General features: G+C 35.8%; 3 protein-coding genes across 3 annotated transcripts in view; 1 reads left to right on the forward strand and 2 right to left on the reverse strand.

Annotated features, from left to right (window-relative positions):
- Window positions 1-1440, reverse strand: part of LOC108752177 (ATP-dependent RNA helicase dbp2-like) — a 9971-nt gene extending 8531 nt beyond the window's left edge. Inside the window, exon 1 of the mRNA XM_018492848.1 lies at window positions 770-1440. Within this exon, the coding sequence (XP_018348350.1) occupies window positions 770-771 (2 nt within the window). The 5' untranslated portion in view covers window positions 772-1440. The remainder of the gene's footprint in view (window positions 1-769) is intronic.
- An 890-nt stretch (window positions 1441-2330) lies between these two features.
- On the forward strand, window positions 2331-4951 carry LOC108752173 (UDP-sugar transporter UST74c-like). The gene is made up of 5 exons (XM_018492842.1): window positions 2331-3425; window positions 3486-3489; window positions 3890-4221; window positions 4497-4720; window positions 4801-4951. Exons 1-5 carry the CDS (start codon window positions 2451-2453, stop codon window positions 4949-4951), a joined length of 1686 nt encoding a protein of 561 aa, XP_018348344.1. The 5' UTR covers window positions 2331-2450.
- Window positions 4952-6152: 1201 nt separating this feature from the next.
- LOC108752192 overlaps window positions 6153-14354 on the reverse strand; it is a 14263-nt gene continuing 6061 nt past the window's right edge. Inside the window, exons 10-19 of the mRNA XM_018492865.1 lie at window positions 13429-13724; window positions 13104-13350; window positions 12295-12996; window positions 11630-11769; window positions 11371-11529; window positions 10948-11057; window positions 10695-10862; window positions 10531-10623; window positions 10314-10455; window positions 6153-6919 (exon numbers count right to left, since the gene is read on the reverse strand). Coding sequence (XP_018348367.1) covers window positions 6620-6919; window positions 10314-10455; window positions 10531-10623; window positions 10695-10862; window positions 10948-11057; window positions 11371-11529; window positions 11630-11769; window positions 12295-12996; window positions 13104-13350; window positions 13429-13724 — 2357 coding nt within the window. The 3' untranslated portion in view covers window positions 6153-6619. The remainder of the gene's footprint in view (window positions 6920-10313; window positions 10456-10530; window positions 10624-10694; window positions 10863-10947; window positions 11058-11370; window positions 11530-11629; window positions 11770-12294; window positions 12997-13103; window positions 13351-13428; window positions 13725-14354) is intronic.

The following is a 14354-nucleotide window of genomic DNA, read 5'->3' on the forward strand; positions in this document are numbered from 1 at the left end:
CACAAAAAATATTTTACTAAATTTAAAAATATATGATACAATCACTAAACATATTGTTATCATATACAAAGAAGTATAAAATAAATAGGTATAGATCAGTGTTATGATTAAATAATTAAAGACTCATATTTCTCTTTAAATAATTTCATCTACAAAAAAATATTTTACTTAACCTGAGAATACATATTATATAATAAAATCAATAAACATTATACAAAGAAGTAAATATAGATATAGACTAATTAAATATCTGAATTAGATTCATATATATTATATATATATATATAAAGATATATGTATTGTATATATATTTTTTACAACCATTAGAGTTTTATTTGTCAAAAGAAATTCTTATAAAGAACAATAGCAATTTCCTACCATCTTATCATTTTTCTTTTTTATATATACGTATATGTATACAGAAGACAGTCACGTCTATATCACGGGATATCACCAGTTTCGATCGAGACTGACAATGAGATGCAATAAAGATAAAAGCGTGATCTGTCGCGAGCGGATAGCCACGGTAAAAATTCACCACAGGCCTGTTCGATCGTGTCACGAATAGACAAGGGAGAAAAATCAATTTCCAAGCGATCAATATCAGCCTCATTATCGATCGACGGTCGCCGAACGGGACGGAACTGCCCATACGGGGCGTTTATTCTTCTGTGAACAGTCTCGCGGACGTCCCGGGCGTCCCATAGGACGTCTCGTCGTCGGACGCGACCTATTCGTGGCTCACACAAAGCTGTCATCGCGTACTTACATCAGGAATCCTGGATATCCTTTCCGCGGACGGTTTCAGGAGGAATCCGATCTGATCCGATCGACGTCGCCTCGTAACGTCGACGGGCGACAGGAGGATACAAACCGCTCGGTTGGACTCTCGAGGAACTACTCTCGCCGGAATTCTGGCGATCTCACGTTCCGGGACTCGGTCGATCGTGCGAGGGAATTCGTATCGCGAATTCAAGAGCGGTATCTAGGAAGTCGTGTCGCCCGCCACCGGCGATCTGGAATTAATGGGAACTTCCGCAAAGTAGTTCCGCGTTCCGGTCGTTGCTATGGCAACCAGCGGCGGAGGGATACACGAACTTTCTGTCCTCGTGGGGGAGAAGACTCCTCTCCCCTCCTTCCCCCGCCCCTATCGCCGAAATCCATACTGCACGATAATCCACGATGATTTACGATGTTCGTCGATCGTGAAAAAAATGGCGGCATTATACCGGCAAATTCCGCTGTCGTCTCGTAATTAGAGAATCGTTATGCAATGCAACGTCAATGCAACATGGTGAGATAAGAACTGAAAGGAACGACGTTATGTCGCGAAAGATAACGAACGTGCATGATGTCTAAACAAAGAATCTCAGACGTACAATTTCCGTGTTGTATAACATGCTTATAAAAATCTGTGACCTTGATGAGGGAAATTCATAATCTGAGGTAAAATATTTCACAGTCTGAGGTAAAACATTTCTTGTAAGATTATCTTTTCAACGATTTTATTTTTTCGACAGTCTTTTCAATAAATTTAATTTGTATATTGAAAGATTTTCTTGAACAACCAGAGTACCTTGGAACACCGCCTATTTCCTCGAGCCCTTTTATCCCTTATATTGTTACTTTTAAGTTGGGGAATCGTGATATTCAAATTTTTGCATATATATTTGAATTGAGACCACGAGTGCGTTCAGAAAGATGCTATTAGAACTGTTTGTGTCATTCTTTCCTTTCTTTTATGTCTAATAAATGATGAAGATAGAATGGCACAAATAGTGTTAATAGCGTCTCATCGAAACTGTACTCCAAATGTGGAAATTGCAAAAAATGGAAGATTTAGTGCCAAAATAATAATTATAGAAGAATAATAATTGTATTAATTGATAATCTTCGTACAATCAAGAGAGATTTATTCTTTATACTTTCCACACTCTTAAAAGAGTCGTAATTACAGAGAAAAAGCGTAACATGGATTAAATAGTACAAAAAATTTAGCTAAAAAAATATACCTAAAACCACAACATTATTGTGATTGATTTAATTTTAACAATGTTGACGAAAATCCCAACTTAGCTTAAGAATTCGCGCGTTCAGAGTCCACCATGTCTATACCTGTCACGGTTTGTTTTTTTCTGCTGCAGAATGAGGTTTGACGAAGGACTCTCGTCGCATGCCTTTGCGATCGCATCACACGTTTGAGACTTGACAATTAACACGTTTCACGCGGAATTGTACAAAGGCCTTCACTCCGGAGCCGGTCCAGTACATGTCCAAGCTGCCGCTGCCATGAACGGAAGAGGAATGATAAGGTTATCTAAGCGTAGGTTCCTCAATTCGTGTTATTATTTATCGCAATAACGGTGTTTTTGGATAACGAGACACGTATGAACGGATAAGAGCAAGTTCAGTGGCAGAGAGACCGGCAGGCTGCTCCGTTCTTTCCTTCCATGATGACGGAACACGAGCAGAACGCGATGTTCGTCCGGGTGGCGTCGGCGTGCTTTTACGGCCTGTCGTCGTTCATGATAACGGTTGTCAACAAAACCATCCTCACGTCGTACGCCTTCCCGTCCTTCCAAGTGCTGGGGATCGGCCAGATGCTCGCGACGATACTGGTCCTATTCTTCGCCAAGAGGCTGCGCTATGTCGAGTTCCCTAATCTGGAGGTGACGACCTTCACCAAGATATGGCCGTTACCGCTGATATACATCGGCAACATGATATTCGGCCTGGGTGGCACCAAGCAGCTAAGCCTACCGATGTTCACCGCCCTGAGGCGATTCAGTATCCTTATGACAATGATCGCCGAGTACTACATCCTCGGCATCAAGGCGCGCCTATCCATACAGCTGAGTGTTTATACCATGATCCTAGGAGCAGTGGTAGCCGCACTCAACGACCTTGCCTTCAATCTCGAAGGCTATGTCTTTATTCTATTGAACGATTTCTTCACCGCTGCTAATGGTGTATATATGAAGAAGAAGCTAGATTCTAAGGAATTAGGAAAATATGGACTGATGTACTATAATTCTTTGTTTATGCTCGGCCCAACGGTCCTAATGGCCTGGTGGATGGGCGATATAGATCTGGCATTAGAGTTTCCCAATTGGACAAATCCATTGTTTATTCTGCAGTTTGTATTGTCGTGCATAATGGGTTTTATCCTGTCATACAGTACGCTCCTCTGTACACTGTATAATTCCGCGTTGACGACTACTATAATCGGATGCCTGAAAAATATATGCGTGACGTATCTCGGTATGGTGATCGGCGGAGACTATATATTTTCGTTGTTGAACTTTGTAGGATTAAATTTAAGTGTGATAGGTAGCTTAGTATATACCTGGGTAACGTTTCGTAAAAGAGAGAGTCTGCAGCCAAAGTACACTTTGTTGACTGAATCTCAGGCCAGTAGGATACAAGCCATATGATTGTAAGTTTTTATACTGTAACGTGATGCTATAACTATGTATAATATAAAGCGTTGTACAAAGAATAATTAAGAACAAATCGTTAAGATATACGTTCCTTTCTTCTGAACGATGACAGGGTGTTGTGTATATGACAAATAGCTGTTATAAATATTTCTGTTCCTCGTATCTTAAGGTCTTTTTTAACTTACCCAAGTTAGAAAACATGAAATAATATCGACAACCTGACTGTAATATGTATATACCAAAGTAAAATTGTCTTGTTACCAGATAAATATTATGTTAATTACGAAAGCAGATCAATTAGAGTACGCGACGTTGCCATAAAGTCAAATATATTAATCTATATATGTACTAATCTGTACATACTTGACAGATATTTTAATGGAAATAAATTTTATTTATTAACTGACAACACGGTTTCAAATCTTCTTACTTTCCTCACTCGGTTTCAGGCCGTTTCGCGACCGCCTGCGAGGCGTACCTGGAGGACTATGCCAAGCACCATGTATCCCTATCCCCCCTGCAGCGTGTACTTCTCACGATGGGCTCGGCGACTATATCGTTGGCAAATCCGTCTCGAGGCGACATGATAGCGTGTTTGGGGGAAACTACCGGTAGAAACGCTCTCGTGCATTGTCATCAACAAATGAAGAATACGAATGAGGGTCAACGTATACTCGCGCAAAAGCCACGCATAAATACGTCCACCGTCGACCTTTCTTACCTCGAAGATCTGCCGCCTGGTACTGTGGGTAGAACGTATCGCGATTTCTTGGATGACAATGTAAGATGAATCTTACCGTCTGTACAGAAAAAAAAAATTAACAGCCAATGGTAGTTTAATTGAAAATAGTCTTGTTAATTTAATGACAGTATTAATGGAACAAACATGCCATGCTCTTGTTTTAATGAAATGTTGTTTTATTAATACTTTCATTGAATTAATAAGATTATTTTCAATTAGACTACTTAGTAAGTATTGTTAATAACATCTTTTTTTTTTCTTGGAGAACAATCAAGCAAAATGTGAATTTTGCTAAACCAGCTATATAATTGCAGAATGTGTCGCCCGACGATAGACCTACAGTGCAATTTGTCGATGATATCGAGCTAGCCTATGTGATGCAACGATATCGAGAGGTGCACGATATTTTTCATGCTATGCTTCTAATGCCGACGACGATGCTAGGAGAGGTAGCAGTTAAATGGGTAGAGGCTTTACAAATGCATTTGCCGATGTGCATAACTGGCGCAATATTTGGAGCTAGTAGACTACGTTCTAGGTAAACCTGCTGCTTTGTAAGATAGCCTGTAATTGTCATTAATATGTTATTATTATTTTGTGTATCATGTAACATTTCAGACAGAGGCAATTATATTTAGATCATTATCTCTCATGGTCTATAAATACCGGATTGAATGCAAAGTTCTTGCTAGGGATATATTTCGAAGAGCGCTGGGAACAATCCCTCGAGGATTTTCATAAAGAAATGAATATCGTACGTCTTATATGAATTGTGTTTTAAGAGTAAAGATTAAAATTGCTAATCAATTATAAAAAATTATTTATTAGTTATTTAATTATTAATAATAATTATTATTATTATGTGTAAAATAAAATTTTGGTTTCTCTGAAGTTTAACATGTAGAAACGCTTTTTGTCAATATTAAATAAATCTAAAGAAATTGCTAATCCTTAACATACACATAGACAAAATTAGATCGGATCTGAGCGTTTGAAAACAATACGCATGATTGATATTACAAATTTGATTTAATTAAACATTACATCTGTTATAAACATATATAATCTAAAATTGTACGTTTACCATAATCGTTATTATCGTCGTTGTTTCCAATAATCGTAATTGTGATTCTCATCTTTTGCTCTTTTGCTCCTTTTTTTCGTTTTCTTAGATAACATTGTTATTATGCACGGGGTATACCTTAAAATGGAAGTGCTTTAAAGATCTAATTATAACCATTTGGAACAAAATATTCATACAAAGTTACATCTTGAAACGCATCCTTTCTGAATACTACTATTTGACATACAAAAATTGCTCGAATACAATCTTATTTTTAAATTGGAAGAATTAATAACGCGATTCGTTAAAGAGTACCCTCGTTCCAAATACATCCCGAATTATGTATTTCCGAATAAAATTGGAAATGACTTAGCTTAAGAGATATATATAAGAAAGGATATATATGAAGATTACTTCTATTTAAAAATCTTGCGCCACTGCAAAATTTGATTAAAGATCAAACGATCCGCCTTCTTCGTAAGATAGACAAGCTGAATCGATCAATACGAGTACATCGTGATATTATTTCATAAAATAAGTACATATAAATAGATGAGCAAAACTGATTGTCATTCTTCGACGTAATTGAGTATTACGCTCGTTTATGCCGATTTTTTTACTTATAATTATTTCACTTCGGCTACATGCAACGAATTCTGACGATGATATAAAGTTTTCAGCCGACAAAATGCGACTAAAGCTTTGCGCAAAATCTGCAATAAACTCGAGCAAAATTGCAACAAGTTTCGTTAGAAAGCTTGTTCACATCGTCATTTTATTGCGTTCGGCTACCTAGACAATAGATATAGAAGAAATGGAACGATATTTTTTAACAGTAAAAACGATAATGAGTATCACATATGTATATTATATTATATTTATATATATATATATGTATAAGCGTAGGAAAGATATGTAAAGTAATCAATTAGTAAATAGATGAATCTCTCTTGCTCGCGAAATCACGTGTTTCTCGCGGAATACTGATTGTTACGGAAATAATCATTGAAAGATTGTTCTTAGATTATTCCTTGAGATGTGTAGAAGATACGAGAAACTTGCGATTATCCGCCGCATTAAATTTTTATCATTATGTTATTAGCCTACACTTACTTATATAATCAAAATTAGATAAATCTAGTTGAGCAGTAATTTTAGTGGCCAGAGAGCATCCCACATTGTCGTATTTAGGCATTTACGACTTCTCGAATCGATTCAATTCGCGAATTAGTTCGAGCCACCTGCGAAAGCGATCAAGAAATAATTCAGGATGCTTCTTAGCTGATTGTAATCGATTTGGTCCGCGCCGCCGCTGCTGCTGGAGCATGGATCGTTTTTCGTATTCTCTTTCGGCAGAGATGCATTTGCGCACACTTAGTCCAGAGTCAGCTTCTTGAGGTAGCAGTAAATCTCCTGGAAACTGGGTCGATCCTCCGCAAGTTTGCACCAACATCGCAGCATCAGCCGGTACAAATCATCCGCGCAGAACATCGGCTGCTCGAGAATTCGCGGACATTTCTTCTTACTGACGTTGTCCAACGAGTACCATAGGCCACAGTTCTCTAACACCTGTTCTGAGGTCATGTCGGCGTACGGTACGTCTTCGCAGCGCGTTAACACTTCCCAAACCGTCACGCCATACGACCAAACGTCGGATAGACAGCTTCGTTTTCCCTAAACATAGACGAGAAGTATTATTATTCTCAATTTAATTTAAATATTACTTACGAAATTTTCAGATAAAATGACCAAATGTCTCAATTTTTTAAACGTTTCTTTTTTTCTCTCTCAAAACAATCCTTTAGAAGATTATATAATTTTATTTTCACTAAGATAAATACTTTTTATATATTTTCTAATTCTATTTTTTATTCTACATTTACGTTACATTGTATTGGTGAACTTAATTCTTGCCATTTTTTCGTCTCCAAAATTGATTTGTTTCTTTGAAGGGAAGATGAATGAATACCTTAATTAAAGTAATTTCCTTCATTTTCTACTACTTTTTCCCATCTCTCTGGCAACAGGGTAATCCCACGACGGTAGAACGCGATGTCTTTCGAAGCGATCCGTTCATCCATCCATTTTTGGATTTCTTCGTAACTGGAGAAATGTGTGTCTATAAGTGCGTGTTGCATTAACCGGAAGAGATGGTAATTCGACGGTGCCAAGTCTGGAGAGCACGCTGGATAAGAGAGGACTTCCCATTCAAGCTCTAAAAGTGTCTGCTTCACGCTTTTCACAACATATGGTCGAGCGTTATCATGCAACAAAATGACTTTGCATAGATTGTTGGCTATGGATGGTCTTTTTTGCATCAACTCGTTACTCAATCGGCATAATTGCCGTTGATAGCGATCGGCTGTAACGGTTTCATTTGGATGCAATAGTTCGTAATACAGCACACCCTCCTGGTCCCAAATGCAGAGCAAAGTCTTAGACCTGCGAATATTCTTCTCCGGCGTTGAAGTGGATGGTTGACCGGAGCTCACCCCTAATTTCCTCTGCTTGGGATTATCAAAATAAATCCAGTTTTCATCACCAGTCACGATGCGCCACAAAAAATTTTTTCTTTGCCTGGCAAGCAAAGCAGTCGCGATAGATAAACGATTCAAAATGGTATTTTCTGACAACTCATGTTGTAGTCATATCCCTTCCTTATGAATCTTTTCCATGGCATGGAAGCGTTTTGAGACGGTTTTTGGAGTAACATTTAACGCTTTCGACAACTCTGAAAGCGTTTGAACTGGATTCTCATCAAGCAATTCTTGCATCTTCAAATTTTTTTAGCTATCCTGGATGTTGTTTGTCTCTCACGTCAAAATCATCGTTTCAGAAGCATTCAAATCAAATTCTGCATGTTCTTTACGATGGGGTTTCATCACCGTACATTTCGGATAATAGCGATGCGCTTCAGCTGCAGTTTTCTTGAGGTCGAAGTAGCGTAGATGCACATATCGGAAAAACAGTTTATCGCGGTTCATTCGCAATCGATTGGAAAATCTCTTTAGCGTCGAAAAATCTAATCTGTGAGGATTTAATCACTTTCAGCGATATCTAAACTACAAAAGACATACGACTTCACTGTCAGAACTCGCCAGCGTTGGAGCCAGCACCCTTCAGCAGTAAATGGCAGAAATTAAGTTCACCACTAATATTATTTATCCTTACTTTCGCTAAGATGTTAATTATTTATTCAAAATATAACAGATTTATCACACCGATTTTATTTATTATGATAACAGATTTATTATCACACCGATTTTATTTATTATGATTACTGATAACAAATTATTTAAAAAGAATGATTGTAATGGCGATAAATCACACTTCCTGTTTACACACTGACATTTTTTAAACATACGGAATTTTCGGATCTAATAATCGCTACTTGTTTACTGTCTGAAGAATTATTGTCATCGTTTTTTACATTAAATTAAAGTTTGTATTTTTCCTTTTTTATTGTTTTTAGTTTGTAACCGATTTATTATTCTGATTATGTTTATAATTATTAGTATTATATGTTTAGTATTATACGTTGTGAATGATTCGATTGGAGTCGAATCGTTGTTTGTTTTAACTTTCATAGCGCTATTTTTATATTTATTACCTTTTATTAGTGTATATTAAATATATACAGTATGTCTGAAAAGTTCCCGGACTGATTTTTTTCTTATGAAACAAACCCATCTAACGACTTAGAAATAGTTTCTAAGAAGTTCACACAAAACATGTGCAAGTTATATTAATATCGATTGAATACTTGACAAGTGAGGATGTGTTTTGATTTATATGTTTAAGCGTGCCGTTCAAGTTTTACGATAAAGCAACGAGCGTGTATCAAGTTTTGTTTCAAACCTGGTAAAACTGCAACGGAAACTCACGAAATGATGAAAAACAGCGTTCAGAAAGGATGCACCGTCAAGCACAGTACATTCAACTGGTTTGAACATTTTAAGGAAGGCCGGTAGTCATTGGATGACGACGCGAGAAGTGAGGAAGCTGTGGAAGCTGTACGTTCTTTACCAAACAAGGACCCTCGTTTGACACTTCGTGCGATAGCTGAACAGTTAAAAATCGGTAAAGACATTGTTTCTACCATCATTCATGGGGATTTGAACCGTAGAAAAATTTATGCTCGCTTTGTCCCATATTTTTTAACGCCAGAACAGAAAGAAATGCATGTAAATTGTTGTCGTGACTTTGTTGAAACGGCAGACAAGGATCCAGATTTCATAAAAACTATCGTTACTAGTGATGAGACATGGTGTTTCATGTACGATCCGCAAACAAAGAGACAGTCGTCTGCATAGATAGCCCCTAATGCGAGACCAACGAAAGTTCGTCAACAAAAATCAAAAATGAAGACAATGCTCATCACATTTTTTGATTCCGCAGGATTGATTTATCATGAATTTGTGTCACCTGGTCAAATTGTTAATTCGATATTTTATTTAGAAGTTTTGAAACGTCTTCTGAATCGAATGAGACGTGTCAGAGATTTTATCGCCTCTGAGAATTGGACACTCCATCACAATAACGCGCCAGCTCATTCTGCTTTAATTGTGTCACGGTTTTTGACCAAACGTCAAGTCACAGTGATAAATCACCCTCTGATTATTATTCTCCCGATCTCGCACCGGCAGATTTTTTTTTGTTCCCTAAAGTGCCTTTAAAAAGGACAATTTTTTGAGGACATACCAACAATTCAAACGAACGTAACACGTGAACTGAAGGCGGTTCCGAAAGAGGATTATTACAATAGTTTTCAATCGTTATATCTTCGATCAAAAATGTGTACTGAAAAAAGAGAAGATTATGTAGAAGCCTAAAGAAAAGAAAAGATGAAACCTTAAACCTCTGATTTTTTATAACCTCAGTCTGGGAACTTTTCAGACATACTGTGTATTAAATCTATTATTTTTGGCTCGTAGCTCTTCTCAATATATTTCATTTAATTTTATATTATTTTATTTGAAAAATGAAGTATATATGAATGACTGAAGATTGGATTAAACAAGATTTTTTTTTTTTTTGAAATCTATTTAAATAAAAAAGAAATAATTACCGATAAAACTGCTTCCCATGCCATCCAACGTAATGGTATCTTCGCATAGCACTCGTTGACATAATATTCATTGTCATATTTACTGCAATACATGGCCTGATCGGATACTTTAATCAGCAAATCTTTACAAACAATGCAATTCCTACAAAATGTATTGACATATGTAAAACACATGTACGTAATATTATCACAAAATATATAACGAATGTATTGTTACCTGGCTGCTAGATCGCAATGCGGTACGTTCAAACTTTCAAGGTATTTCATACCTGAAGCGATTTGCGTCACCAAATTCAAGGAACACTCGTAACTGCGGAATTCATTATTTTGTGAATGGAGAAAATAGACGAAATCTCTGATCGAATTGTTATGCAATCTTACCTTATCGGTGCATCGTGATCATGATTTTTTAGAAAACTTGATAAATCTCCGAGTTCTCCGTATTCGAAAATGGCACTAAAAGGTTCCTCCTCAACGATCGCGATTATCCTGGCAATATTGACATCCCGTATTTCAGCCAAGATATGCATGTCATTCATAAAGTCTTCCCTAAAATGATACATATTCGTATACAATTCAAAAGCTTTGCAGCTTTGCTTTGAAACTCATTAAACAAAATGTGATATGCTTTTACCTTAAAGAGTCAACTACACCGCGCCATAAGGACCGAACTATAACTACTTGACGATTTTGAAGGATGCCTAGATCCGGATTTTGTATGCCTTTTGCTTCGCATAAATGAACCTAAATAAGATGCACATCTTTATATTAAAAATTCTTAAAAAAAATTAAACAGCAAAGATGTCTAAACAGACATTTGAGAAAGAAGATGCTTTTATAGCAATTTATGTTCAGAACAATAGTCAGGATTAGGTGAACTTAAATGAGAGAACTTAAATAAGACTTCACTTTTCAAATAAAAAATTAAAAACTTCACAAAAAAAAATGAAAAGACATTATTAAAACACAAAATTAAAAGACATTTAAAATAACCAAGGAAAAGAATGCCTTTATAGCGATTCATATCTAGGACAATAATCGGAAATACAAGACTCACCAAACCAAAGTTTCCTTCACCAAGCTTATCGAGAATTCTTAATCTATGCCGAGAGATACGTGGAACGTCATAAGTCCCGCGTTTGTATGACACGATCGAATCCCGAATGAGTAATGGCGTGAATAGACTTACAACGGGATTCTGATCGCGTCTCTTGATCTACAACATGCCATAATACTGTATCGATTAACTGCATTGCATTAACGATCGCAAAATCGTTTAAATTACCGTTATTTATATATGTTGCGAATCATCTTACCGTCAAGATGTCCGTAGCCGCATAATAACTCTCATATACTCTCTGATTAATTTTTCCCGTTTGCGAATGACTCAGTTTTTTTGACATCGTTGGTACTATACATTCCACTTCATCGGTGAAATCTTCACTAGTTTTAGTATCTAAAAATATATATATGCAAAGTCATGTTAATAATACTAAAATATAATTTGAATATGCATAAGAGAGACGTTTGACTGAACACGAGCATTTAACAAATGTAATAATATAATGCTTGTTACTGCAAGTTTATAAATAATTTCTACTAATTAATGTTCATATTATTAAATATGAAATTAATCACGGCTAAATTAAAATCAATTGATAAAGGAAAATTGAGGCAAACATAAGTTATTAAATACAGATAGAATGAAAAGAAGCAAATCAAATAAATTATTGTATTTTATTAATCATCGGACAATCGTTATATTCTAATTATATATAGAGAGATATTGTTTGTATTGTGTGTGTGTGTGTGTGGGTGTGTGTGTGTGTGTGTGCGCGCGCGCGCGCGCGCGCTGCACAGTTAGATCTCTAATATCAAACAAAATAAAATTTCTCAACCGCTTCTGTGATTGGAGATGATCGATATTAGAACTAATTATTAAATGTCAATAACGGTCCTTGATATGTGATTCTATACATACCAAAATGTTCTGCTTTATAATTAGATCTCGCTTCACATTTGACATATGGTTGCGGGGATATTTTATTAATTTTCTCATAAATACTGTGCTGCTCGCTCGAATCGCCATCGCCGAATTTGTAATCATTGTTTGATGCAATTTTGCTTTTCAACGATAGTCGAGATTGCGACAAATTGTTTACCACGATCGGTGTGGGTAATTTGATATCCTTCGTATTGATCGTAATACCAGGCGCCGGTGAGCCGCATAATAACGCGGTATGCTTTTGTAACAGGGCCACTTTGTTGCGACCTCTCTGCTTTATCAGGAAGATCGTACAACCCGAAAAAAAAACAATTATGGTCAACGCAGCACTGATTAGCCCAACATAGGTTGGCGAATTGTTCACGGGAAAGGCATCTGGCGTTAAATTCGATTCGTTTAACACCAACGTTGTTTCATTCGAGTCAATTTTTGGTTTTCCCATCATTGTACCTCTATGTTGAATATTAATCTTCTTCCCATCGTTAGCTTCTCCTCTAATCTTGTTATCAGTTTCAATTTCTAGGTCCCCAATCTCTCCTTTAATCTCTTTATCCTCGATCTGTTTTATTCTCGTGATCTGATCCTGATTGGTCATTTGGGATATATTCTCGTTACTATTTGTATATATCCATGACAAATGTGCCAATGCTCCGTCAGTGTTGTTTTTTACATCTGGAACTAAATTACAAAATAATACATCTTGAATATAGTTTGAATATATATATTATAATAATAATAATAATAATAATAATAATAAAATCAGTAACAATGAAGTGAAATTGTACCTGTCTCAAACAAAATCTCGCTTAGTAACAACCATTCTGATTGAGGTTTTATGTCCATCTTGACAAATTTGCCAAATCTTAATTGCAATGGAATAAATATCAAGGCGCTACTTTTACTTTTACCATCCTTTTCATTACTGTTACTAGGAATGTTTATCTTAGGCTCGTTAAACATTTGAAACGTTTCTGGTGTTTCGTGATATTCCTTGCCATCCGATGAAAACCAAAAATTTACTATCGAGAACATCTAAAAATTGTTGAATTTAAAATAAGTTTGTTACTACATTAGAGACTTATATCAAGAAACTTATATCAAATCACGCACCTCAACATTTAACTCAGGCAAGTTGGCCACATGAATCGTACAATTTTTAAATTTTCGAGAAAATTGGAATTCAAAGAATAATTCAATATTATCTCGATCGTGCCATCCGACCCAGTTGGTTATTCTATTGGATTCCAGGATTTCTACTTCGCTACCGACTATACCGTCGGTTAATTGTCCTAGTCCGTTCAACATTAAATTCTCAATTTCCGTGCCATCATATGACGTATCCTCAACATTACACCCATTAGGTCCATCTGTATCAGCTTTAGGCGCGGTATAACTAGCAATGCCTTCTGTATAAACAATGAATACTTTATTTATTTCGATCCATTGGTGTTTTTAAATCCGTATTTCTCTACATATATAATTTATAATATTTTTAAATTTTGTAATGATATTAATTATATTATTTTTATAAAAACTGGATGTATTTAAAACTGTATTGAGAACGATCGAAACTATAGCAAGAAATCCATATATGGCGCATTCCACTCAAGTCAAGGTCCTAAAAATAAACTGCTTAAGATTTTTAAAACGATTATGAAACATGTTAGTGCGTACATTGTATAAGATTGAAGGTAAAAAAAAAATATTTTATGCTGTGTGTAATGTCAAACAAAGAAAAAATTCTTAAAACAACTACCTCTGATCTCTTAGGTGCAAGATATATAACATATATTTTTTATATAATCTTATACAATATATGCACTAATATGTTTTTATAATCATTTTAAAAATCCCACGTAGTTCATTTTGGGATGGACCTTGAAAAATGGAATGTGCCATATACAAGGTGAACATAGAATTGAAAGTAAACTGTTTTTATTTATATATTTTTATTATAAAACTTTATATATATATATATATATATATATATATATATATATAGAGAGAGAGAGAGAGAGAGAGAGAGAGAGATATAT

This window comes from Trachymyrmex septentrionalis, unplaced genomic scaffold, assembly GCF_001594115.1.
Source record: "Trachymyrmex septentrionalis isolate Tsep2-gDNA-1 unplaced genomic scaffold, Tsep1.0 scaffold59, whole genome shotgun sequence".
Lineage (NCBI taxonomy): Eukaryota > Metazoa > Arthropoda > Insecta > Hymenoptera > Formicidae > Trachymyrmex > Trachymyrmex septentrionalis.

Coding starts and splice junctions, on each gene's coding strand:
- LOC108752173 (XM_018492842.1), top strand. CDS start 2,451: ATGATGACGGAACACGAGCAGAACGCGATGTTCGTCCGGGTGGCGTCG. Junction 4,222..4,496: donor GCGATTTCTTGGATGACAAT/GTAAGATGAATC, acceptor ATATAATTGCAG/AATGTGTCGCCCGACGATAG. Junction 4,721..4,800: donor GCTAGTAGACTACGTTCTAG/GTAAACCTGCTG, acceptor GTAACATTTCAG/ACAGAGGCAATTATATTTAG.